Here is a 27,354-nt window from a genome sequence, read left to right as displayed (position 1 = left end):
CTTGGCAGTGCTGGGGGAATGGTTGGACTCTGACCTTAGAGGGCTTCTCCAGCCTGAAGGATAGAAAACAGACAAAACCTCTCCCAGCAGCTGCTCCAGCAGCAGGTGGGTGGCTGGAAAGCGATGGAAAGCAAAAGGAGAGGCCAGTCCCAGCAGGAGACACAGCCCATCCTCTATCACTCAGACGTGTTCTCTCTGCTTTACATCAAAGTATCACGAATTTATGTCTCATCTTTAAGCCTTGGAGCACCAAAGCTGGGCATAAGCTGCTCAGCTAAGCCCCAAGAAGAAGCAAACACCTCAGACTGAGGCGCTGGCACTGGGTGCCCAGAGAAGCTGTGGCTGGAATCCCTGGCAGTGTCCAGGGCCAGGTTGCACAGGGTTTGGAGCAGCCTGGGATAGTGGGAGGTGTCCCTGCCCATGGCAGGGGGTGGGATGAGATGATCTTCAACCACCCTTCCAACCCGAACCGTTCCATGGTTCAGTGATTCCATCACTGCCAGCATTTTGCCCGTGTTTTAACAGAATAATTCCAGGTTTTCCAGCTGCACCTTGATGCTTTTTGTGGTTTTGACGCCATTCCCCTCGCCTTTGTAGTCTCAGAATTTGTTTGGAGCATGGTAAAGTGCACTCAGCCCTTTTATGATTTCCTGTCCTGTTTCGGAGCCCTGCACTGAAAGACTTCAGTTGCCTCCTAAATCTTTTTCCAGAACTCTCCTGTCACTTTAAATATGGGCCAGCGTTTTGTTAGCTTCAAGACTTTGAAATAATATCAAAGTAAACCTCAAAGGAAAATAACACAGTAAAGGAGAAGGCTGGGGCTTAATTCATATTTAAATAAAGATCCTTCACTTCAGGTTGGGTTACTGTGTAAAATGACTGGGAGCAAATGGAGCTTTTAAAGGCCTTATTCCCCCCAGGGGTCTGCTTTAAAATGATCAGGGAGCCTACCAGGCCCAGGAACGAAATTGCCTTCCCAGGAAAAATTCCCTGCCACTGGGAAGAAAAATCCTTGAAGTTCTCCAGAACCAAGATGCACATTTTTCCTCCCTGCCCTCCTGAGCTGAGACCCAGAGCAATGTTTGTGACTGGTGGGAAGGCAGACAGGATCCCTGTCAAAGCCTTTGGAGAGGCAGACGAGGAGCTCGGCATTGATTCGCGTGTCATAGCACGGATTTTTCTTTCATTTTCTTTCCATGTTCTGGGCCCAACCACACATGGGAACGGGAGATATTGCCCTTTCCCCCTCCTAAAATGCTGGTTTCCAGGAGAGGAAGGAGGAGCTAAGGGCTGGCTTCCACCGGGCCGCAGCACCTGCCAGGGATTTGTCCCGGTGTCAGAATTCCAAGCTGACTGCCCAGCACAGGTACCTCTGCAAGAGCAGCCAAGCACTCAGCTCTCCTGGACTTTATCCGGGGCTCTCCTCTGAAATTCTCCTCTAAGCTCCACATCCTGCTGCAGCGCGGAGCAGGAGCGCTGATGGATTTAGCCTTCCACGTCCCCTCTGCCTTGATTCCTGACTTCCTACTCCAGCCCCAGGAACAGTGGGCGGGAGGGACGGCTTTTGCTAACGCCAGCAACTCCAGATCTGCCAAAACCCCGAACAAAGGCTGTGAGAAAAATATTTCTGCAGGAAGCATTTGCTGAAACGTGATTCATTTCTCGAAGATAAGCCACATTTCTCCCGGCCAACACTTACAAAAGGGTTCGCCTCCCTCATCCCTGCTCCAGCCTGGACGATGGATACAGCCAGAGCATGTGCTTCCAGTTGAGGGCTGCGGCTCACCAGTGGATTTGCTCCCATGCAAAGGTGGTTTGAGGCTGGGGACGTGCGTGGCTCACTCTGGGTGTCCCTCATTGTCACCGGCGTGTTCTCCCGGCTCCGCGCTCCGGAAGGGGACTGTCCCCATTCCCGGCTTCACGCCACCACTTCAAGCATCATTGTTTTGCAGCCGGGTGTGACACCCCTGCCTGGTCGCTGTGGCTTTTTCACCAGCTCCTAGAGACAATGGGCTCCGTGGGTCATTCGCAGTTCATCACGTCTTTGGAGTTGTCTGGGCACTTCGCTGGAAAAAAACCATCCCTGCTTCACACATGGCCGGGAGATCCGTAATGGGATTTCCTAACATCCCTCATTGCAGAAACCCTCGTTCAGGAGGGGCCCTGCCCGCCCGTGGCTTGCTTTCCCAAATCAGTGATGGGGTGGGAACGCAGCAGGAACTGGGCCAGGGACCAGCTGGCACAGCCCCGGTGCCGCGCGGGACAGTGGCTCACGGCAGGTGGGGAATGTCCATCCACGAGTCAGGCAGGGCAGTCCTGGGGGGGTGATGGACCCAAAATGCTGGGCAGGGACCTCCGTGGCCGCAGTTCTTCTTGCCATAAAAGCATGGAATGGTTTGGGCTGGAAGTGGCCTTAGAGCTCATCCAGTGCCACCCCTGCCATGGGCACCTTCCACTATCCCAGGCTGCTCCGAGCCCCAGTGTCCAGCCTGGCCTTGGACACTGCCAGGGATCCAGGGGCAGTCACAGGGACTGTCCTGGGACACCACACCATGTCCCAAAGCTGGCAGAGCCCCCGCATGGGGCCAGAGATGCACCCACCACACCCAGGGTGAGCGGCACACAGGCCAACCTTGGCTGCCCTTTAGATCCATCCAAGGTGGTCTCAAGCCCCCGATGTGGGATTCTGTCAACTGATTTCTATTTCTCCTTTTTTTTTTTTTTTCCCTGGGATACAGGAAGTCAGAGGGGCTGGCTGGAGCATGAGCGTGTTCCCATGAGTTATTGCCTGGGCCACTGTCCCTGCAGGCATCGTCATCATCATCACCATCAGAGACGTCCAAGCTTCCTGTGTGCCCCCATCATCTCTGGGGATGCCTGGTGGCCCATGGGCCCCTCCTGCCAGGGTTTGGTCTTGTGCTTCATTCACCAGTTGCCACCACAGAGCATCCTGGCCTGAGGAGACAGAGCTGCTGGGGCAACCTGGGCCAGGTAAAAGCGAGCAGAAAAATAAATACCCATCAAATCTCGAGCCCCAAACCTTCTCACATAAGGGCTGAGATGAGGTGAGGTTTGTCCCTCCTGGAGTCACACCACAAAAAAAAAAAAATAAAGAAGCAGAAGAAGCAGGAGTGTGAAGGAAGAGAGAGGTGCAGGGGAAGAAGGGGATTAGCATGAAGCACAGACAGGAAGGGAGGCAAGGACCTGCCTCTTCCAGACCACACATGCGGACCTCAGGCTGGAGACGGGTGGCTCCTACAGGCTCCGAGTCATTTTCCACGTATCCGTGTGTCAGGTGGTCGTTTCATTCCTGCTGGACTCTGCTGCTCTGCGCCGGGACTTCAGCAGTGCCTTGCTAAGGCCCTGTTTGTTAGCGCTGCATTAAAACAGAATTAAATCAATGAGGGCAACATTTCGGTTGCACACACTGCAGGAGCACCATGCTGGCGAGAAGGTATTTTATGTTATTAAAAGCTGCTCTTTCCTGCTAGAAATTCTTACAATCACGGCACAGTTCAGGCAGGAAGGGACTTTAAAACTCATCTCATCCCACCCCTGCCACGGGCAGGGACACCTTCCACTATCCCAGGCTGCTCCAAGCCCCAGTGCCCAGCCTGGCCTTGGGCACTGCCAGGCATGGGGCAGCCACAGCTGCTCTGGGCAAACTCCTCAACATTCCTGAAAATGTCCATCAGATCTGCAGAGCCCTCACTCCACGCACTCCGCAACCTTCTGGGACGAGCGGAGCACCAAGGCAGCAGCTCGGATGTGAGAGGTGCCTGCAGGACACACCCCAGCCCTGTCAGCGGCAGGATGGGCACGTCCAGCCCCAGCACGGGCTGGGAGCAGCCAACCCTGGCACAGCTCTGTAAGCAGACCTCAGCCCCCTGAACCTCGTGCTGTGACATGTTTACACAGCCAGACCCTTTCCCCTTCACTGGTGCTGGGGTCGGGGGAGCCAAAGGTCAGGCTCGGAGCCGATGATTTCGCTTCTAAACAAAACCTCCGCCTCCTCCACCTCCCTCCTCAAAGGGCTTGGCCCATAAATTTTCATTTAGTACCACCTGGATGACTTCCCCTCGGCTTTACATTCTCTTTAACAAGAGGGGTATTTCATTCCCCAAAACCAGCTCCTTCTTACCCCGAGTCCCAAGGTTTTTGGGAAGCTTTGGCCAGGATCCTGCCCCATGCCTCAACTTACCAAGTGCCAGTCAGGACTGCTGGAAAAATAAAGGTGGCAGAGATGGGAAACCCCACAGTTGTCTCTTGGTCCCACTGCCCCTGGTTTTAATGGCTCTGCCACCTGTGTTCCCACAGGATCAGGGCCCTGTTTGACGTGCCAGAGGCTGGGAAGTGCCAAACCAAACCCCACTGTCTGAAACACATGTGGTTGCTTTGCTTTGGAGAGAAAACAAGGGGAAAAAAGCAGGAGATGCAGCTGGCTTCCAGGCTGGCTGCCTGCACTCATTCATGTCCTAGGGAAGAGCAACCCAAAATGCGCGAGACAAAATGCAAAGCATCATCTGTGTTTCTCCTTGTCCTGGAGCCCTCTGTTTCTGTGGACATCCCCGACACTACCAAAAAGTTCAGCCCTGATACTGTTTCACTGATCCTGAAATCTCTTCCAGAACTTTTCCAGCAGCGGTTCTCAGGGCTCTGCCCTCCTCTCCTCTTTCCAGGGAAGTCTCAGAGCTCAGCTGGCATGGGGAAAGAATTTGGTGATTTAGATCACCTCAGAGCAGGTTAAGAGATTTGGCTGCTCAAATCCTGCCAGTGGGTGATTCCTGAGCTGTGAGGTTCATGTCCAAGGCCAGGTTGGACGGGGCTTGGAGCAACATGGGATAGTGGAAGGTGTCCCTGCCCGTGGCAGGGGCTGGAATGAGATGGGCTTTAAGGTCCCTTCCAACCCAAACCCAAACCATTTGGTGATCTTCCTGCATCAGCCTGGCCAGGGTTGCTTTGGCTCTGCTTTTCCAGCCCTCTTGGATTGCTGTCAAGGAAAATTTCCCCCCACACGGGGTCATCCCCACCTCCCCATCCCAGCTCAGCATGAAGGACGGTGCCTGGGGGCTGGTGCCATCGTGTGGATACAGCTGCAATGAAGAGGAGGAGGAGGAGGAGGAGGAGGAGGAGAGGTGGGAGGCAGAATGCTGGGAAAAGGACAAATCCGGCATTGTCCAAGTCAGGGTCTGAACCCGGTTCCCTCCTAGAGAAACCGGTGGGCTTAAGTGCTGCTTCCTCCAGCAGGTGAAGAAATAGAACAGCACAAGGACGCACCACCTGCACCACTCGTACCCTACAGCATCTCCTGGTGCCACAGCAGATCCCCAGAGGGAGTTTTCCCTAAGGAAAGCAGCAGTGGTTGAGATTTAGATCCCTGCCAAAGGCTCAGAAGCTGAAACCACTGTACCTTGCTCTGCTTTCCTGCTGGAAACGGGGCTGGAACACAACCCGTGCATGTGTCATCCCCTCCAGGATCTCCAGCACTGTCTGCTCGACCAACACAAACACAGTCTTGAACCTGGAGGAGAATCAGGCTGTGGATTTTGGCTGCTGGCAGAGGGTGGGTTCTCCACTCTGGGCTTGCATCCTGTCCTGGAAGTCACAGAGCCCCCAGCCTCCAACTCTCTTGCAAAACTGAGGAGCAAACCCAGCCCGGGATAAAAATAAAGGGTCCACAGGGCCCTGCCACTCGGGGACCAGCTGACACAGTGCAGTCAAGTTCCTTCGTGTCATTTTTCCACTGCCTTTTACAGCCTGGAGCTGAACAGGAGCCACATGACAAGCAGGGGGAACAACGGATCAGGAGCCCGGGGTTTCCTTTGGGCAGTCAAAATCCCAAGCCAAGCCCTGCTGGCTGGGATGTTCCCATTATCCTGCAGGGCGGACTCTCATGGGCTCCTTCCCAAACCCCCTCGGCTGCGATGGAGAGCAACCTGCCCCAACTCCTTCGGACACGTGGACGGGGGGGATGAGCTTGGCTCCCACGGGAAGGGCAGGAATTCCTTGAGGGCCCTGTCCAGGCACTGCCCAGCCTCCCTCTCTCCGACCCTTGTGCCTCCCACACGCACTGCAGGCCTCCCCACCCCCGCCACGGTTTTGGCTCCCCCCGAATTCCCACTGCCAAGGCCTTTGCAGAGCCCTTGCAGAGTGACTTCCCCCTCAAAGTCCCGCTGGCTCTGCCAGGATGGCTCTGGAGCAGCTCTGGAAGTGGCACAAGGGATGCACCAGGCGGTCACAGGGCTCGATCACGAGCCCTCAGCGGCTCTGTGCTGGCAGTCACGGGATTGGAGCACCTGCAGGTGCCGGTGGGATCCCCCTGGATCTCCTTTGGTGATCCATCAGGGCACAGCCGCTCTCAGCGAGCCGGCGCCCTGTCCCAGCCAGGTTTGGCAGCATCTGCATCCAAACCCCACGAGCGACACAGCCCCACGGTGCTGTTTCAGATTAAGTGGTTCCCATTGTTCTTTGGGAAACGTATGAATTTTTCCCATATGTCTTCGACCTATAAAACGAGCATCCCTCAGAACCGAAAGGTTATTGCCAGCAACGACGTGTTTTCATTTCTGGTCTTTAAGCACATTTCATGGCTTGCCAAGGCTTTTTAGGAGGTTAAAATTCGAGGCCTCAGCTCAGGAAAGCGCTCCCAGCACATGCCAAGTAGGACTTAGGCGCACACTCGTGTCTGAGCACATCTTACAGGCCTGCTGTTTGCCCAAACTGGTGCCAAAAATCATCTTCCTCTTCATCAACTCTCCGATTCTGTCCTCGGCTTTGCTCAGCTACAGGTGAAATTTGGCTGGCAGATGTGCAGCTCCTGGATTGCAGGGAGCCGCTCGTTGTTTGGGGAGTGCTGCCTGCAGCTTTGGGAAGATGTGGGAAAGCCTGAGGAAGTAGAGGTGGGTGATGCTTTTTTTAAAAGCATGTTTCTAAAATCACAGCGAATTGCAGAAATTTCATGGAGTGATTAACAACAGCAAAATCAGGGAAAAAAATTAGGAAGGCATATTTCAACTGCTTATAAATGAAAACTCTGATTTAAAAAAAATTTTACAGTATAAACCATGGCTCAAGTAAAATCTCTAACTTCAAGCTGACGCAAACACCTCTTTCCAAAGAATGTGTCTTCTTTCTTTCCTTTTCTTTCTTTTTTTTTTTTTTTTTTCCAATTTTGGTTTGCCAGAAATTTCCATCGTTTCATTTTTCACCCCAAATCATTATTTCAAGTCTTTGGAGCTTTGCTGCTGGAAAAGTTAAGGCCTGTATATCTAAATATACCCCGAGAACTGAAAACAGAGCTGGATAAATGAAGAGGCAATGCAAAATTCCGGCTCCCAAGTTTGTCTTTAAGGACTTGCCAGTCACCCAGGAGGAATTCAAGATACCACGGGTATCAAAGGACACGGGAATCTGTGCTCCAGTTCCAGGAAAGAAACATTCCACGATGACAAGGAAAAATACCGGATGGCAACTAGCCCCCTCGGAGCTTTCAGCATTCCTGCCTGCACTGCTAAATCCCCAAATCCAGCCTTTTCTGCAGCGTGCCTTTTATCTCAGCAGCACGGCTCTCAGTGTGGAGGAAAACCTGTGTTCTGCTCTAGCAGCTTCCCCCATCCCAGCCTCCCGGGCTCTAGTCCGGGCTTTATCCTCTGTCCCATCCCTCTAAGCCGAAATTCCCATGGCACATTCCCCCCGGGTTTGCCAGATTGTGCTCCTGGTTATTTGCTGTCACAGGAGACAGGCAGCACCAGAACCACTCCGTCGTGGCCGCAGCTCCGGCTCCCTCTCCCTGGACAAGCACTGCCCTCAAATGCAAATTCCAGAGGAAAGGCGGTGCTGGATTTCATGGGAATTAAACCTAAAGGTTTTAGCTCAGCAAGGCAAGGGTCAAACAAATTAATTTGGTGAACCTCCCCCATCAGATCTGTCTCATTCCCTCTCTCCTGCCCCATCCTTGGAAGTGTCCAAGGCCAGGCTGGACAGGGCTTGGAGCAACCTGGATTAGTGAAAGGTGTCCCTGCCCACCTGGGTTGAGCTTTAAGGTCTCTTCCAACCCAAACCATTTGGGATTCCATGCACAGAGCTCACACTGACAAAGCAACCAGAGCTCTTCCACCCACACGGCTCTCACAGAGCAAGGTGACCAACAGAGAGGGGGAAAATGCTCAAAATCACTTTTTTTTTTTTTTTTGATCCTTAAAAAGTTCGTTTAATCCTGAAAACAATTAAAACTGGGGAGGTTTTAATGGGGAGCTGAAAGCAGCAGTAGGGTCACTCGGGGTTTGTTCCTATTGTCAAGAGGCGAAGCCATCCTGCTATTTAACATGTCAAAAGCCTGTGAACCAAACAAACAAAGCCCAAACTTCCCAACATCCGACCACAGCGACACATTGATGGACACCAGGAAAAGGGCTGCGAGCACAAAACAAACAAACCTCCCTGAGAAGGGCTCTGCCAAATTCAAGGGGAAGAGAGGTTATGAGCACTTGTGGGAAACGCCGCGAAGAGGGGAAGGATAAAAGAGATCAAGAACAAAAAAAAAAAAAAAAAAAAAGAGGAGGAAAGAGCAGAGGGAGAAAGGACTGGGATAGGGCTGTGCCAGTCAGGAGGGATTTGGCCGGATGATGGTTTTACTGCACTGCAGTGTGGAAGACACACTTTGATTAATTCGAGGAGACTACCCCCAAGTCATCCTCGCAACTCCCAGCGCGCTAATTACGGAGGAGAGGCGGGCAGTGACTCATGCTGGAAACTTCCCGACTTCCAAAGGGGGAAAAGGGAAAAGAAAGAAGAGGAATTTCAGTTCTCAAGCAAACACGAAGGTCCCCGGCCCCGTGCTGGGAGAAAGGTCGGGGCCGGCGTGGTGGCACGGAAGGTGCCTTGGAGGGGATGGTCCCAAGGAGGGCTGGCAGAGGAGCCATCCCGAGAGGGGGTGAGGGGCGTGGAGAGAGACGGGGGTTCCGTCTCCAGGGCTGGGTTTGTCCCAGCACCTCCTTGTGCAGGCAGGCCAGCTGTTTTCCCATCCCTGCAGGCAGGGATCTGCCATCCCAGCAGAGATGCCCTTGGGAATACACCAAAAACCTGCTGCCAGGCGGAGAAACAGGAGGGCAGGAGCTGTGGGGTCACTCTGTGTCCCTCCACCACCGCCCTGTCAGCACCCACCTGAACCAGCTGGAGGGCTGGCACCACGGTCTGGCTCTTGGCTGGAGCCTCCCAGCTCCGGGGTGCCTCACAGGCCAGTCTGCTGGATCACAGAGGGACAAACGAAGGCAGAGCCGAGCCCCAGGTGCTCTGCTGCCTCCCCTGTGCTTGGGGAGTGCTCAGCCAGGAGGAGATGCACACCCAGAGATGTTTGCTCAGCAAGGATCAGCGCCAGCTCCGAGAAAACCCCTTGGGATGGCAGCGGAGAAAGTGAGGGGGGTCCTCGCCTGATCTTTATCATCCCATCTCAGCTCCCTTCTCATCTGCTCATTTTTAACTCTCCGGGTAGCTGACAGCACCAGCAACTGAGGCCAGAGCATCAGATTCACAACATCTTTCTTCTCCAGGCTCTTGGCCACGTGTTTGGGCTGGCTCAGCCCGCGAACGGGACCGACACCCCGGAATCTCACGGGCTGGAGACAGAGGTGGGGGAGATGGGGACAGCAGGATTAATGCCCTGTGGCCACTTGTAGTTACTTTTTTTTTTTAGTTTCTCTTTTTAGGGAGAGGAACTAATTTTTTTGGTCTTTAATTTATTTCTATTTTTTTTAAAGAAAGTGAGGTGCAGGGTGAGACCCCCATCTCCACCACCCTGGCTCAGCCTGGGGTGTGTCACACAGGCGCACGCCTCTCTGGCCCTAAGCAGGAACCCATCTGAGCCCTTCAGATGGCATCAGTGATGATTAAAAAGCCACTTCCCTGCACCACCGTGCTCCTCTCTGCCTCCCTGGCTCCATAACCACTAGAGGGGAGTGGAAGGTAACGAGTTGAGGAGATGGTTGTGTCCTCCAGGGAAGCACAACATCGGTGGCTTGGGAGGTTCTGCAGCTCTGGGTGTCCACCACACCCAAAGTTCACAGCATCCACACGAGAAGGTTTTCCCCATAACCCCACAGCACCAGCAGGATGCTGGAGCAACCTTCAGCATGGAGGAGCCAGGTGGGAGGTGAAAATTGCTGTCCAGAGAGAGCTTTGGGATGCTGGGTGGGGAACAGAACCCCTTGGGGTTCGTTTGTTCGTTCTTTCATTCATTCCTTTATTCCCCTCCCCCTTGCGGAGGGAAAATGCACCAAGGCAAGTCTGGAGAGCTGCAGGAACGGCTCCGAGATGCGAAGGTGGGACAGCACAGCCAGGGAAGGGGTTAAAGGCAGCCCAATCCAGCTGTGTGTGGTCACTGGGGCTGAAGGCATCCCGATCCAAGCTGTGTCTGACTCCCGTGCCTCGGCGCCCTTCCAGGGAAGGGAGCTGGCAACACCCCACGAGCTGCAGGCCCAGGCATCTCCTGGAGATAAGCATCAAGCTGCCCCTCAAAACTCCTGTTTTCCAGGAGGCCATGCACGTGGAGCAACCCCTGGATGGGAGCAAACGATCCTCCAGGCAAGAGGAAAGCACCACAACCCCAGGAGAGAATGGGTCTTTCCCCCAACAGGGAAAGGGTTACTCAGGAGCTGTGAGAGGCCATCTCCCCCTTTTCCAGTCCCTTAGCTCACCTTTTCCCTGGTGCTGTCCAATGGCACAGGCACCACAGAGTTCACTGTGGTCAGCCTTGGCTTCTTCAGGGTCCCAGGTCCCTCATCAGAGGGGACAGAAAGCCACGGGGCCACCCAAGAACTCCTCTGACCGTGGGGTTCACCGAGCGAGGTTTTGCCCAGTGTATTCCCCGAGGCAGAGCTTGGGCTCCTTGTCCTGTTGGCATCGGAGAAATAAATCAGTAAAAGGGTTCCAGGGCTTGTGCTGATTGGAGCCAATTCCCATGTGGAGGAAACACGGAGAAAAGGCTGAGCACTCTTTTTTCCTGCAGTCTGGAAGCCCTTGAGGTGTTTTTATTTCTCCTCTCCAAACAATTTTGTGTGTGTCTCAGTGTGTCTGAGCCAGCCCGAGCTCCAGTCATCAGGAGATGCTGGGGATGGCGGAGATGGACATTGTGTACAGGGAATTCAGTGCCAGGCCTGGGACACCAGGGATATTTCTGGCTTTGCCATTGGGAAAACCCACATTTTACATTTTACTGCCCTGAGTCCCCAGCCCACGACGAGGCCATTATTAAAGAGCTATAACATTAACATATAAAGCAAATTTAACCGTTCCCTTTGCAGAAAGGTGGTGGGCAGGGAGAGTTATCCCATTAATTTGGTATTTTTGTGGCAATGGGAAATGTGGGGAGTTCTCCCTGGGGCATCTTCTTTTCTCCACTAGGAAACAGGTCAACATTTCGCTTGTGTCCATCCATCCATGCATCCGTTTAAGGCTGGGTGGGGCTCAGAGCAGCCTGGGATAGTGGAAGGTGTCCCTGCCCATGGCAGGGAGGGGGTGCAATGGGAGGAGATTTAAGGTCCCTTCCCACCCAAACAATTCTGGGATCCCCCTGAGGTCACTGCAGCATTTCATTTATTATCTCCTTCCCCCTCCCAAATGAAAACGGCTCCGTTTATCTCCCGAAGGTGATGGGCTGGGCTCTGTCCTGGGCAGACAGTTCCCCCTTTTATCTCTCCCGGATCTGTCCAAGCAGCTCTGGAGTCCGTCAGCCCCGTGATATCATCCATTGGCACAGCCCCTGCCTGCTTGCCTGCTGCCAGCATGGGTCCTGTCAACACTCACCAGGAACTGCAGGGCTCCCGAGGGAAAAGCACTTCTCTCCTCCTCCTCCTCTCCGGAGAAACAGCCCATCCTTCATCCTTCATCCTTCGTCCTTCATCCTTCATCCTTCGTAGCTCATCCTTCTTCCTTCACGCAGGACTCCGGGGAGGGAGAGGAGGAAGCACAGGCTGGGGATGGAGAAGCACCCCATGGCTTTTCCAGGATGACCTCGGTGACTACGGAAAACAAACAAACCTGGGGAGGAGGAAGGAGCCAGCTGCGTTCTCTGCCAGTCACTTGATTTTTTTTCTTTTTTTTTTTTTTCAGTCTTCTATTTAGCTCTGCTCGTTGAAAAGGCCTTTCCTTGATGTGTCACGAGTTCTGCAGAGCACGGGGCAGCCAACACCCAGCTGGGACTGAGCCTGGCCTGGCAGCCTCTGGCTGGTTACTCAAGCAAACGAGATTTCGGGGATTAAAGAGGCATGGATCTGTCTGGGTCCCAGATAACTCCTGAGCCCATTCCCTGCCCACCCTGCTCGGCAAGGGCAGCGATCCCGGAAAGATCAAATTTCTGAACATCCCTGGAAAAGGGGCAGGGACACCTTCCACTACCCCAGGTTGCTCCAAGCCCCATCCAGCCTGTCTGGGATGGGGCAGCCACATTCCTTGGAGCTGCCATCCCTCCCAACCCTTCCCATGCAACAGGGAAAGGAAAAATAAACCCCAAACCTCTGAGCACCGTAAAGGTTTTATTATAAACAAACCTCTGGGAGCACTTTGGGGTGATTAACATTCCTTAATGAGGAAGGTGGGGTGCCCAGGGGCTGGGGGAGGGCACGCACAGCACCCTCCTGAGGGCCCCACCTTCCCACCTAATCCCCCCTCGTTGCCATCTGGCAGATTTACTGGCCCCAGCAACGTGGCTCTCACTGATATAATGAGGAATTGCAGCCTGGGCTGTATTTCCTCACGAATTTTGCTTCCCTGCCAGAAAAATTCAGGGCTGGGTCAGATTTTATTTATATTTATGTATATTAAATACATACATTTATAAATACACGTGTCTATTTTCCTTCTTTCCAGGTGATTGCCACCTTTCCCCACCTAAAGACTCATTCAGCCTCATCTTCCCTCCCCACCGGGTTTTGTCCTGTTGCCCTGGGCTGGGTTGAAGGAAATAATCCGAAGGCCAAAGCCCACATCCATGCCCTGCAGGGTGGGGATGCTGCACGCTGCTGCTTGCCGTGGGTGCCACAGGAGCACCGAGCCTGTCCTCACCCCGCTTCCAGCCAGGAAATGCTGATTTCATCAAGCTCAGCCTCGGCTCAAGGGGCTGGAAAGGGAAGATAGGCGGCTGGGACTTCAAACAGCCCCGTCCCTCCTCCCACACCTTCACAGGGTCACGATCAGAAAGTGCCCCAGCATCCTAAATCCCTGCCCCCCGAGCTCCTCCAGCGCTGCTGCGGCTCATCCCTGTATCCACCGCCCCAGCAGGATGCTGGGAAGCACAGGCAGGAGGTGTGGAGGGTCCCCAAAATCACGTACCTGCCCCTACTCCGAGGGATGCTCCGGGCTGGAGCTGCGCAGGGACAGCCTTTAGGGACCAGCAGAGAGGTAAAACTGCAGGAGGAACGTGGAAAACCTTTTCTTCTGAGCCAGGGGCTGGGCCTGCTGCCTGCCACCGCTGCACAGGCTGGGAGCTGTGCCTAAGACAGGGAGAAAGGGGGGAAGGCAGTGTTTGTCTCTCCCTTTGGATAAAGGGGGGTGGGAACACCAGGAGAACCCAGCTGGCCCCACCCTGAGCTGTGGCACTGCTGCTCCTTCCCCTCCAGATCAGACACGTGGCTTTGCAGCCCCGTTTCACCCATCCCGCTGGAGAGAGGCAGCACAAACAGCTGGAAATCCCCTTTTCCCTCTTCCCTTGTCCAAACCATGGATCCCTCCTCCAGCTTTGCTGCCCCGCCTCAAATCCTCCTTCCCTGGCCATGGCCAAGCTGCCCTGCTCCAGCAAGAGGCAACCAGGCCCCTTCTTTTAGGACAACAAGGCCTCAAATGTGTTCCTAGGTGAATTTCGTAATGAATAGAGCGTTCCTAGGTGAATTCTGTAATGAATAGAACGTTCCTAGGTGAATTTTGTAATGAATAAAGGCTCCTGGCACGGCCACTCTTGAAGGGCTCTCTCCTCTTCTTTAGCCAGAGCTCTGGCAGGAGTCAGGGGGTGCTGGCATTGCCCCTGCTGCCTGAAGGCTTTAGGATGCCAGTTCCAGCGTGATTTAGGGATCCTTCCCATAGGCCACCCCTTTTCATGACCCAGAATTCCCGTGCTGCACGGATTGCAGGCAGAATCCAGGAGGAGGTGAAGCCCATGCACACGTGAAGGGGGGTGTCCCAGGGTGCAGGGAGGTCCAGGGGGACCCTCATGGGAACAGAGCTCACGGAAAATTCCGGATACAATCCTCACGGGTTTCCTCTCCCCTGCTGGGAATGAACCGTAGCTGCCTGCTGGAGGGATGCCCCTGCACCCAGGGGATTTTCCCCTTGGAGAGGAGGTTTGTCTGGGCACAAACAGGCCTGGGAAGCTGCATTTCAGCAGCTCTCCTCTTTCAGCCTCGAGGAGAAGCAGCGCTGACATCGTGGCTGCAGCTTCCCGAGGCGCTGGTTTCTCACTGGTGTGAGAGCGGCCCTTCCCAGCCTGATCACCCTGCCCTGTCAGCACTGCACGAGGTGATTTGGAGCTGAGCCTTCCTGCTGTGCCAGGAATGGGACTCCCTTTCCTCGCTGGGAGAGCTGGTGGGGCCAGTCTGGAGGGGCTGCCTCACCCAGCACCCCTGCTCTCCAGCTGATTGAACACAGCCAGGCCACAGCCCGCCCCTTCAGATATCCCAAACAGGTCCTCACCTGCAGAAACCCGGATCATTTCCTTCAGGAGGGGAGGGGAAGGGAAGGATTTGCTGTACCCAAGGCGCTCCAGCCCCTTCATGAGTTGATTTTTTTTTTTTTAAAGATCCCAGAATCCCACAATGGTTTGGGTTGGAAGGGACCTTAAAGCCCATCCCATTCCACCCCCTGCCATGGGTAGGGACACCTTCCACTGTCCCAGGCTGCTCCAAGCCCCAATGTCCAGCCTGGCCTTGGGCACTGCCAGGGATGGGGACAATAATCCTGTTAGAAGAGCTGCCAGAGCCTTGGCCTCCCCAAACCCCAGCCCTGAAGCAGCCACACACCTCACCAGAGGCTGCCTCCCTAAGCTGCCTTTTCCCCACAGAGTTTTACGGCCAGCATTCCTCATTTTCCATGTCATTAATCTCCACAGGCCCTGGCTCCAAGCAGGCAGGAAGCCAAACGCTGCCAGACAGGTTCCAAGCACAGTCCGAGTTGTCTGGAAAGGAAGAAAATCCAGCTAAAAATTGGGAAAGCACTTGAGCCTCCAGCTGGCTCTCCCCAGGCACCCAGCAGGACGAGTGTGGTGCTGCTCAGCCAACAGATGGGTTTGGTGGCAGCCAGGGTGTCTCCTCCTGCTCCTCTTGGCTTTTCCAGCAACCAGCCAAAATACGACATGTTCCTTTGAGCTCACAGCTTTGATCGTGCCCAAGGGGCAAGAGAATTAAAAAAAACCCAACCCAAAGCACAGCTGGGAGATTATTTTTAAGCTTCTTTAGAAAGATGTTGCTTTGAGAGCTGCCCCTGAGCACTGCCAGCCAAGGCATCTTTCAGAGCATTTCTGCCACAACTTCTCATTTCCTTGTTTTGGAAGTTGCTCTGCTGTGAATCTCCCAATTCCCCAAAATCCCAGAGCTGAGGATGAGCGAGGCAAAACCTCTTTCAGATAGGGCAAGGGAGGAGGAGAAACCTGTCCTGCAGTAGGAGAAGGGGGAAGAGCAAAAACTCACCTGGACATCTCCAGAGGTACCTTAATCCAGGTTGTCCACATGGTTCAGCTTTGCCCAGGAGGATCAGAGAATCCCAGAAAGGTCTGGGTTGGAAGGGACCTCAAAGCCCATCCCATCCCACCCCCTGCCATGGGCAAGGACACCTCCCACTGTCCCAGGCTGCTCCAAGCCCCAATGTCCAGCCTGGCCTTGGACACTGCCAGGAATCCAGGGGCAGCCCCAGCTGCTCTGGGCACCCTGTGCCAGGGCCTGCCCACCCTCACAGGGAAGAAGGATGGGGCTCCACATGGCAGGAATAAAATCCATCTCCACCTCTCCTGCAAGCCCTCAGGGTTTTGGCATGACCTCTGCTTGTCCTGCACCCATGGTTGACACAGGCCACTGCCACGTCAGTCCCTCAGGGAAGGCTTAGGTTGGATATTGGGAAAAATCTCTTCCCTAAAAAGGGAGGCCAGGCACTGGCGCAGCTGCCCAGGGCAGTGGTGGAGTCCCCATCCCTGGAGGGATTTAAAAGCCACGTGGATGTGGCACGTGGGGACGGGTCAGTGGTGGGCTTGGCAGTGCTGGGGGAATGCTTGGACTCAGGCCTCTCAGAGGGCTTTTCCAACCTTTATGATTCCACGATAAATCCAAGGTACCATGTCTTCCGACTGCTGGGAGCCGCCAAGTTCCGTGTTCCTGAGTGACTTCCCCGCCTCCAGACAGAAGGCCAGCAGGGTTCAGCTCGGGGAGCTGCATGGCCCTGCCCCGGGAAGGACGGGCTGAGCGGCCCGGCAGCACCAGCACGGGGAGCCAGGATCCTTGGGAATGAGGGCCCGCTCCAGCTGTCTCCAGAGCGGATCCGAGATGCGCTCTGGAGGAGCCCAGGTGGAACCTGCAGACACTTCCCTGCCCTGCTTGGATTCCTCTCCCTTCCATCCCCCTCCAAGCCTCCCCACCACAGAGCTGGGAAGCAGCCCTGGATACTTAAGCCCTAAGTCCTGCCTTTCTTGCCTCACAAAGGGGAGCGAGAGGAATTGTTTTGGAATAACAGTGCAAATCAAATTTCCCGTCGCAGATAAAGGGCAGAGAGGTCAAACACAAGAAGGCTTTAGATGAAAGAGGAATTAGCCTGCAGCTCGCCCGGAATAACTCAATTCCAGTCTCGTTTTCAGCACTCCCGGGATCTGGCACAGCACAGGGCCCTGCTGGAGCCCAGCAGATCCACCTGGCCAAGGCAATTTGTTATCCCCATCACGGAGCCGCCTCACCAGCCACAGGCTGAGCATCCCCTGTCCCCTGGAACCAGGGAAAGTGTCCCAGCGAGTCAGGGGCCACCATCCACCAGCCCAGGGGGAACCAGGCAGGCCTGGCTGAGCTTCCAGCCAGAGCTACAGGAAGCCGCTCTGTGGCTTGGGTGTGCAGGTATTCCACAGCCTCCTCCTCCTCATCCTCCTCCCAGGCTGCATCCCTCGGAGCTGCGATTGGGCACCTGGCTGCCCCATCCTGCAGACATCCCCTAAAAACAGCTGGGGGATGCAGCCCCTCTTCCCTCTGCTCCCCAGGCTTGGCAGGGTTCGGGATGTGCTCGGGATGCTCCCAGCGGAGTTTTCCCCCACCCCGTCTCCGCTTCAGCTTCCCTCCCTTTCCCAGACGGAGTTCTCTCCACCTTTCCCAAAGCCACTTTTCCCATCCCTTTCGCTCCCGCTGTTCCTCCTGCTGCAGCACAGAACGATTCGGGAGCAGCCCCGGGGCAGCACTGCCAGGGATGGGCTGGGCTGGGCAGGGCAGGGCAGGGCAGGGCTGGGCTGGGCTGGGCTGGGCTGGGCTGGGCTGGGCTGGGCTGGGCAGGGCAGGGCAGGGCAGGGCAGGGCTGGGCTGGGCTGGGCTGGGCTGGGCTGGGCAGGGCAGGGCAGGGCAGGGCAGGGCTGGGCTGGGCTGGGCTGGGCTGGGCTGGGCAGGGCAGGGCAGGGCTGGGCTGGGCTGGGCTGGGCTGGGCTGGGCAGGGCAGGGCAGGGCAGGGCTGGGCTGGGCTGGGCTGGGCTGGGCAGGGCAGGGCTGGGCTGGGCTGGGCTGGGCTGGGCTGGGCTGGGCAGGGCAGGGCTGGGCTGGGCTGGGCTGGGCTGGGCTGGGCTGGGGGCCGGGACCTCCTCCTGGATAAACGGGCTCCAGAAATTCCTGCCGCTCACCAGCGGCTGAACCCAGCCGGCTCAAAGGCAGCTGCTAAGCCTGGGCTGGCTGCGTTATCCACGGGGATTGGGGGAGGATTGCAGGAATTGCTCTGTGCTGGTGGGGAAGGAGGGAATTCTTCTTTTTTCTTTAATTTTTTTTTTCCCCCCCCTTTCAAACTCGAACCTGTAATTGAAGAGTGAAATTCTGAAAGCTCGCTCGAGGACTCTGGGTATTTAATCACCTTTAAAGCCCAGGAATTGCTCCCCGTCCCCTGCCTGATTTAATGGAAAACAGGTTTCTTGTTCCTGCAGGCGCTCTGAAGCTGGTGACCATTGGATAATTGTGCCTTGATACAGCACAAATGCACAGTTCTGTCTGCACCCTCATCCTCCTAAATACAGTAAAAAGCCTTTTTTTTCCCCTCTTTAATTGCACTGAATTTGGAGTCCCTGGCCATGGCGGGGGGTGGAACAAGATGATCTTTAAAGTCCCTTTCTGTGATTCTGTGATTCCAAACCTTCCTCCTTGGGGCAGGGGAATGAATTGATAAAAAAAATAGATGCAAAAGGCTCAAAAGACGGGTAATAAATCAGATAAAGGGCACCTGTCTGTGGCTGGTGCACACTGATGCTCCGGCTGTGCGATCCAACCTACACAGGAAGTGTTTTCCCCACTTTTGCTGTGCAGGAGTGAGATTTTGGGGTGCTTTTGTTTCAACCTCCTACACTCCCTTCCAAGGAGCAGCAGCTTGGCCAGGCAGAGAAGCCCTGGAGAGAGCAGCCTGCGCCACCACCTTCCCTCAAGGCCTGGCCCAAAACATTTCCCTCTGCCACTGAATCATTCCATTTGCTGTAAACGTGGGCAGAGGTTTGCTCTTCCCTCGTGGCCATCCAGAAGACACCTCTGTGTGTCCCCCAGGCAGGATCCTTTCCCTCAGAGCCCGTAATTAGTGCGGCATTTGCTCTGTTCCTGCTGAGGCCTTCCATTAGCACAGCTGTGAAACGGGAATCTATTCCCCATCCTCAGCAGGAATTGGCTTTGCCAGCTTGTGCTGCTGGAAAAAAGGCAGACTGTGCCTTCCCCACACCCCGGGGAGCTGCGTTTTTAGCACTCCCACAGTCCTTAAAACTCATCCTCTCCTGCTCTGCAAACAGCCCTGCTGGGGAGCCCTGGATTTCAGGCGCCTCCAGAGGTTTGTTCCCTGAGCAGCTCCTGCAGCAGCCGCTTTCCATTCAGGGATGGTTTGCCAGCCCTTCCCTTGGATTTTTCTTCCTGCTCGACCCCCCGGCCCTTGCACTTTCTAACCCGTCCTCATCTGACCCACAAGCTTTCCCACTTCTCCCTCTCCTCTCCTTTCCTCTCCCATCCTGCTGCAGGGAGTGAGTGAGGGCCTGGCTACAACCTGCCCGCTTTTGGAACCCTTCCAGGGGTGGTGGCTGCCCTGGACAGCCCATTCCAAGGTCTGGCCACCATTTCAGGGAAGACATTTTCCCTAATTCCTCGCCTGGTGCAATTTGAGGCCGTTCCCTCTCCTCCTGTCCCTGTTCCCTGGCAGCAGAGCCCGATTTCCCCCCCCAGCTGCCCCCTCCTGTCAGGGACTTGTGCAGAGCCACAAGGTTCCCCCTGAGCCTCCTTTGCTCCAGGCTGAGCCCCTTTCCAGCTCTGTTCCCTTCTCTGGACACGCTCCAGCCCCTCCGTGTCCCTCTTGTCATGAACTTTCTCCTTCCTTGGGCCAGCTTTGGCTTTTCCTCCCATACCCAGACAGAAAGCTCTTAAATTCCTGGACGTGACCCTGTTACTGCACCTTTCCATCAATTATCACAGGTTTTTCCTCCAGGGAAGCAGTGGGAAGCACTTCCCAGCCTCTCCCTGCCAGGAACTCCCAGTCCCTTTGACATCCCCTGGAATTTCACCCCACATGCTATTTTTCCAAGCATTTTCTCTATCCCAGGACAACTTTGCAGAGACAAAGTTGCAGTGACACCGACACATCAGATCCAGGCAGGGGAAACAAATGAGTTCCCAGGTCCCTCAGAGAGCTTCAGAGAACCCCCTAAGAGATGAACCCTGCACCAGCACTTTTTAGGAAAAAGTTTCCACTCCACACAGATCCAAACCCCATCATAAATCCAGGACATTTTGCTGGCACAGACTGAACTCCTGCCCACCGTGTGCTCAGGTTGTACATTTAATATTGGACCCTGCTCTTCCCCCTGCAGGGCTCCCACTGCCACAGACATCCATCTAAAGCACAGAGCCTTGACTTGCTGCCCAGAGGGAGAAGCTGCCTCTTCCTCCTTCAAAAATATTAGGAAAACAAGTGAAATGAAGAAAATGAAACCCTGGGAGAACCCTGGGAAGGGTGTGGGGCATCACTCACCCCAGTGCCAGGCCAGGCATCCATCCCTCACACCCAGCCACGGGCACACATCGGAGGAGCCAAGAGGGAACCACCTCAGAATGGTGTTGGATCACATTCATTGCAGGACGATGCTGTTTTCCTTGGGATTAACAGATTTCTGGCTGTAAAAATCCCCATGGCTAAAGCAGCAGGTGCCATAGCTTCGAGTTCAACCCTCCCTCCCCTCAGGTTTGTGTCCCTGTGCCCACAGTGAGCTCAGAGCATTCCAGGTGAGATTATGCCTGGCACAGGGACTGGGATCATGTCTGAAACAGCCCCCACCCCCCAAAACCAGGCCTCTGCCTCAGCTGGATCGCCCAGCAGTGGGATTTCACTCCCAGAAAGGAGCTCCCCCAGCTCCTGCGAGCCCCTTCCCAGCCTTCTGCCCAGAGGAGCCCCCCTGGCTCTGCTCAAGGGAGCTGCAGGTGCCCTCCCAGCCAGGCTTGGAGGAAGCCCCAGATCATGGTCCTAAAACAATCACCACACCCACATCTGCCACAAATACAGGCTCCAGGGAGACCTCAGAGCCTAAGGGGGCTCCAGGAGAGCTGCAGAGGGACTTGGGATGGAAGGACAGGACACAGGGAATGGCTTCCCAGTGCCAGAGGGCAGGGCTGGATGGGATATTGGGAAGGAATCGTTCCCTGGGAGGGTGGGCAGGCCCTGGCACAGGGTGCCCAGAGCAGCTGTGGGTGCCCCTGGATCCCTGGCAGTGCCCAAGGCCAGGCTGGACACTGGGGCTTGGAGCAGCCTGGGATAGTGGGAGGTGTCCCTGCCCATGGCAGGGGGTGGGATGGGATGGGATGGGATGGGATGGGATGGGATGGGATGGGATGGGATGGGATGGGATGGGACATCCTGGATCCTTCCAACCCAAACCATTCCATGATTCCCATGAATCGTGCTGAAGCAGCTTCACTGCTGAGGGAATTGTGATGATCCCAAGTTCTCCCTGTGAGTTCCCCCCTGCCCCTCCCACGAGGAGCCCTGCAGAGCCCGTGAACACCAACCTGGCTGCTTCTCCTGGGAGTCACTGGAAGGAGCCCAGAACTGGAGTGTGGCCTCTTCCCCCGCGAGCAGAGGACAATTCCAGGCGATGCACATGGGGCAGCTGGATTTTGGAGGGTTCAGGGGGCTCCAGGAACAACCAGGAAGCCAATTAGAGGGAAAACACTCTGAAAAAGGCCATGAAAGGTATAAAGGTGGAGCTGCTTCACCTGGAAACTCAATTTTTGTTTTGCAGGCACTTTTCAACACGCACCTGGGAGCCACAAGGAACTGGGAAGCTCTGGGAACTTTTCCATGAACACCCCGAGGTAGACACGGGTGTATTTTTCTCAAAAAAGCCACTCTGGCACCGAGACCCCCCTCCAGGACACCAAGAACCCAGCAGATGAAACGTCCCATTCCAGAAAAGGAAGGAAAGAAGATCAGCAGCAGAAACCTGGGTGGTACTATAATTAACTTTTTTCTTTTATTTACACCACAAGAATAACAAGTTGTCATAATGTGGTACAAAATACTGGACTCCTAATAAAGTTGAAATTGAAGTCGGTACTGTCAGAGAAAGACACCATTGGCCAGTAAAAAAAAAAAAAAGAAAAAAAGGTAAAACGAAATAAAAAGAGGAAAATGAAATAAAAACAAAAGAAAACCAAAGAAAGAAAAAACAAGAATGAGAAAAAATATTCCAACTCCACCGATTTAAAAGAAAGGACCATCGGGAAATCGAGCACAAAGAATGCTACCATCACTGAAAGTAGGGTCCATACAATAAGAGTGAAATTGTGTCTAAATTACAGCGTAAACCGGTAGCTGCTACCAATGGTGACGTCATACTGAGCATGTATAGGTATAAAGTAGAATATAATATAGTTACAACTTTTTGATACTACATATCTGTAATAAGCTCTCGGGTGAATAATGTTTCAACCCCTTCCCCCCCCCCTCCCCGCCCCCACTTTTATATATATATTATATATATAAGTTTGTCATCCTCATAAATTGGAAAATAGCGCCTCCACTATGGAGCACAGAAAAAGTGTTAATTTATTTTCTTTCAATAGGATACCTTTTTTTTTTCTTTTTTCATCATCAATATCAAAGACAAAGTGAAGATGAGCTGAGAACGAGCCCAACTTCGTGACAATGAAGAAACACGTTTTGCCTTTCGCTGTAAAGTCTCGTTTTTAAACCACAGTGTTGCACAGTACACGACTGCTTAAAGTGAAACCGAGCAATAATACATCATGTAAAAGTAATTTCTTAAAAAAGTTAACGCAGCTGTGCTGAAGAGTTAACTCCTTAAAGTCCTCCCCGTCCGTCCGTCCGTCCGGCTCCTCGGAATGAACGACTCCGTGTGTTGACACAAGGGATGCATCCAACCTCCCCACCCAGCCGAGAAATCAAAGCAAAAACACCAACCCAAAGGGAAATAATAATAATAATAACAATAATAATAATAATAATAATGACACAGGCAGTTTACTTGGTGTGTTCGGCGTAGTTTCCCTAAAAACACTGTTTCCACATAAATACAATAAACTCTATTATTGGTAAGTCACAAGTGCTAGATAAACGTCTTAGTTTTTTTCTTTTCTTCTTAAAATGAGAAATGTTTAAGTAGTCCTTTTTTTTTTTTTCCTTTATTTACTCTTTTTAACAATAAAAAGCACAATTTCTTCTTATTAAGTTCAGTAAGACTCCAAAAAAAAAAAAAAAAGAATTCCCACTCTCCTTCCTTTGTGTGTTGCTGCGTGGGTGAGTGTGTGTGTGTGTGACAACAACATCCCAACCTTTAGTCTCCGCAAATGCCACGAGAGGAAAAAAAAAACCAATATAAAAACAAAACAAAACAAAAACCAACCCAAAAAAACCCCCAAACCACCTCTTATAATTTTTTTTGTTTGTTTTTGTTTTTGTTTTTTTTCTTGTTATCGTTTTCAAAGCTGCCAGTTTGGCGTGCAAAATCTGTATACAATATAAAGACATGCCAACCTTACAGACCATGCAACCTCAAGGTGTAGGAAACTTAAAAAAATATATTCATATATATTTATATATATATATTTATATATATCAATGCCCGTAAAAGAACGTGGGCCCAAAAAAGTTTACAAAAGGAAGAATGGAATGAATACATGACCGTCACTAATAAAAAAAGGAATGTTTTGTATCGAAAGTAACAACAAAAAAAAAAAACCAAACCAACAAAAACCCCCCCCCCAAAAAAAAAACCCCAACAACCCCCCCCCCCCCAATGGTTACTTGTGTACTGCAAACTGGGCCTCACTTCACTGTAAAGAGGACTGAAAGATGTTCCTGTTCTTCCCAAGCAGGTACAAAGGATGCCCTGGGCAGCACGTGCTGGGTGCGGGAGCATCCCGGGCTCCCGCCCCACTGGCACGGCCGCCCCGTGGCAAAGTCATCTGAAATGAAGAAGCTTTAATGGCTCAAAAAGGTGAAAAAAACCCTGGAGAGCCTCAAAACGACGGCTCCCTCCCCTCTCTCTGTGCCTGCGCCGGCCCCAGAAAGCATCCCCGGGGAAGAGCATCCCCAGGGAAGGTCACGCCCCAGGGCAGAGCGTTCCCAGGGAAGAGGGGGATGCTGCGAAACAAAATCCACGTCGCCGGGAGTCTGGAGGAGACGAGCTCTGACGGCTCGGGAAAAATCTTTCCACCCCGGCAAAAAAGCTGAGGTCAAGGATGGAAGGGAAGGAAGGAAGGAAGGAAGGAAGGTGGCATCCCGACAAGCTCCTCCGGATTTTCCAAAGGAACCAGCTCAGCACGGTCGGCCGGTGGCTCCCGGGAACGCAAAAAGGAAGGAAAAAGCTTTGCCACGAACCGGGAGGAGAAATGTCAAAAACCTTCCGGAGAAGAGCTGACAACACAAAGGGAGGTGTAAACAGGGGCACTGCCCACGGCACAGGGAGCAAAACCCCACGCCAGTCACCAGGTTCGGCAGCCGGATGGATTTGGGATCACAGCAGCAGCGTGGTCGGATGGACAAAGACCCCAAACCACAATATCCCCAGGATGGGGGGGGGGGGAGGGTTAGGATATGCTGAGGACGAGCCTTGCAACCGGGGCTTTTGGGGTTCTAGGATGTACTTGGGTCTGCACAACTCAAATACTGTAGTGTCTGGTTTTGAAACTGCGCTAGAAATCGAGGAAGGAAACAAAAGCCTCCTGCATTCGCTCACGCGTGGGGTTACGCTCCCGATTCCTCCCGCCAGCGAGTCCTGAACGGAATGAAAGCAGCTGCTTCGAGAACTGGAAAGAACAGAAGTTACTGGAAGCGGCCCCGCCAGTCACCGTGGGAAGAGGATGGAAGCAGGGTGGTTAGGGGGAAGCTGCGCTGGGAAGAGGGATGTGCTGTCCTACACTGCTGGGAGCGGGCACCCAAGACGCTCCGCTCTCCGTGGCAGGGCTCGCGGCCTTCCCGGGAGGCAACGACCTCCTCGGGGTGGGGGGCAGAAAAAAAAGACCTCTAAAACCCCTCCCAGCGCCGGGAAGAAGAAGAAGAAGAGGAGAGAAAAAGAGGGAGAGAGGAGGTGGGGAGTTTGCGGGCGTGTCCGGCGGAGAGAAAACGCCAGTGGTCCCGGAGTGTCCAACGGGCCTTGCCGAGGGCAGGCAGCGCCAGGAGCCACGGCCGGACAAAGGCATCGCCCACCGAGTGCTACCAGGTAAGAAAATTCCTTATTTTCTTTACAGAGCTACGACAAGAGAGCTGAGGAAATATACAGTCGGAATCGGCACACAAAAGAGCCCATCACGGTCCCTCCTCCTCCTCCTCGGTAAAAAACCGCCCCCTTTCCCAGAAAAAAATAAACTCTGTCGGTCTGCCCACAGTTCCTTACACCTGCAGAAAGCTGCTCACTGTACAAAAGAGTTGAGGAAAAAGGAGAGAAAATCATAGGGAAAATTAAAAAATTAAAAAAAAAAAAAAAATTAAGGAAAATAAAAAAAAAAAAAGGAAAATCCATGTACAAGCAAGAAAAGAGGGAGGAAGAAAGGTTTAGATGCTATTGCCGTTCGGAAAGGAAACCTGCCAAATGGAAAAGAAATGTCAGAGTCACACAAACAAGGCTTCCGGAGGGTTTCAGGAAATATCCATATAAAAATTAACAGCAAATTCAGCGTCTTTGCTATAAAAAACTCTTTTTTTTCTCGTTTTTGTTAGAAAAGGATCACAACTAAAAACCTTAAATTAAAATACAAATGTTTAGGGTAGTTGCCCAGTGGCTAAAGTGTTGGCTTTCTGAAAAACTTCCCAACCTGTCGCCTGAAAAGTCCTCGAGTTTCAACCTGGATCCTTTTCCAAAAGCACCTTTGACGTTCCAATTCCCAAATCTGTCCCTAGGGAGCTTCCAATGGCTACTGTTAAGAGTATGCATTTATTACATATAGTTTTTTCTGGTTTTCTATAAATGCATCATAAATATTTTTCTCAATAATTCATAGGAATCCGGTTTCTAAGCTTGGAATACATTTGGAATATACATTATACACACATATATATTTATACCTAACAATTTAAGCAATATCTCATGCTAGTTGCTTTTCATAAAAAGCATTCCAGTCTTAAAACCTGCATTTGTGTCTAATACATGCTTCGACAACCAAATTGATAAGTTCAATTACTAGATAATGTAGAAGAGAGAGAAAACATTTGAAAATTGGTTGTTAAAAATGGTTGAATTTCAAAGACCCAACAGTATTTGCCACTTTTTTTGGCAACTACCTTAATTTTTTTTTTTCCTTTTTTTTTTTTTTCCTTTTTTCCTTTTTTTTTTTTTCTCTGAAACAGCAATGAAAGAAAACAAAACAAATCCAAACTTGTCGACAGTTTTTGGAGACGCTCTGTTCAGCTGATGCCTGCTTCCCACCATCATGCCAGCACAAGCCAAAAAGTCTTCCTTCCTGATGGCAGTCCTTGGCTTTCCCAACCAGAGGAAAAATATTCAGGAACTGCTGTGTTCTTTGTGGTTTCTTTTTCTTTTTTTTTTTTCTTTTTTTTTCCTTTTTTTTTTTTTTTTTGTGTGTGTGTGTGTTTTGTTGTTTTTTTTTTTTAAATTAATTTTTACTTAAGGCATTGTTCCTCAAACTTCAGAAAATCCAGCTGCACCAAATCCATCAATTAAAAAAAAAGGCACAAACTCATCTTCAGATGGCTTTGGAGACAATAAAGCCGACTCCATCCGGGCTACCGTTCCCCCCCCTTCTCCTTCCCTTTCCTTTAGGTGTCAGATGAGTCCCTTGTTCCCTGTCCCTCCCCGTTAAAAATTCACCATCATCTCCCAACGTTCCCGTTCCGACAAGAGCTGTCGTTGACTCACAGGCAGGCAAGAGCCATTTCCAAATATCCAAGAAATGAAAGTACACGATGGGTCGAGTGGTTCAAGCGGAGATTGCTCAGTTGTGGGTGATCAACTTTGTAAGCACCAGTTTTACGTTAAGGTTTGTTTGATTTGTGTTGCTGAATCTTTGATTTCTTTATTATTCTTGTGTTTTGTTTGTTTGTTTGTTTGTTTTTGTTTGGCAACTCTGCCAAAGACTTCCCGGGCGTCGTTCCTCTTTCCGCTCCCGGTGAGGACCAGAGGAAGAGTGCCCAACGTGTCAGTCCTTTGCTGCTCTTCACCAGCGGTTTTTCGGCAAAAAGAGACTCAAAGATGCGGAGAGATTTGATTTTTGTGTCGCTTGCTTTGCTTTACACCTGGCTGTCCTTCCGTGTTCGGGAAATAACCGCGACAGGACGCAGGAGTAACAAGAGAAAGCTTCTTGGCAGAGCTTCAAGACGAAGACGAACAGACAGGAGAACTCCAGCTCGAAGGTGGATGCTACAGGGGAGGCTCCTCTTCCATGGGCTCGTCCTCAGGTCTGAGGGATTGCACAGCCAGGCAGGGTCGGAGAGGGTGGGGAGAGAGAAAAGAGGGTTGGGCATGACATAGTTGGACAATGTGTGGTGCCAAGTCTCACTCCTCATGTTCCCATCACCTTCCCACCCCGCCAGCTCGGATCAGCTGGCTCACCTGGAATTAAACTTGCCACCACAAAGGGGTTCTGGACAATCTGTTTGCACTTGGGCAACGTTAACATTTTCCACAGCAAAATAAATTCCCTCTCGTGGTCCAAA

The 27,354-nt window shown here is 52.7% G+C and overlaps 1 protein-coding gene, 1 long non-coding RNA gene and 1 pseudogene across 11 annotated transcripts in view; all 3 read right to left on the bottom strand.

Annotated features, from left to right (window-relative positions):
* Positions 1-412: 412 nt before the first annotated feature.
* LOC125328822 lies at positions 413-12,104 on the bottom strand. The gene is made up of 3 exons (XR_007204883.1): positions 11,800-12,104; positions 10,692-10,887; positions 413-3,376 (listed from the first exon to the last, which is right to left on the bottom strand). It is a non-coding gene; the product is annotated as an uncharacterized LOC125328822 (long non-coding RNA).
* A 2,943-nt stretch (positions 12,105-15,047) lies between these two features.
* On the bottom strand, positions 15,048-24,884 carry LOC125328542 (annotated as a pseudogene).
* Positions 24,189-27,354, bottom strand: part of HDAC4 (histone deacetylase 4) — a 176,731-nt gene continuing 173,565 nt past the window's right edge. For all 10 annotated transcript variants that reach the window (XM_048308840.1, XM_048308841.1, XM_048308833.1 and 7 more), the window contains one exon: positions 24,189-27,098. In XM_048308840.1, coding sequence (XP_048164797.1) covers positions 27,059-27,098 — 40 coding nt within the window. In that variant the 3' untranslated portion in view covers positions 24,189-27,058. The remainder of the gene's footprint in view (positions 27,099-27,354) is intronic.

Source organism: Corvus hawaiiensis, chromosome 7 (assembly GCF_020740725.1).
Source record: "Corvus hawaiiensis isolate bCorHaw1 chromosome 7, bCorHaw1.pri.cur, whole genome shotgun sequence".
In the NCBI taxonomy this organism is placed as follows: domain Eukaryota; kingdom Metazoa; phylum Chordata; class Aves; order Passeriformes; family Corvidae; genus Corvus; species Corvus hawaiiensis.
This window is presented reverse-complemented; position numbering and strand designations above follow the sequence as displayed.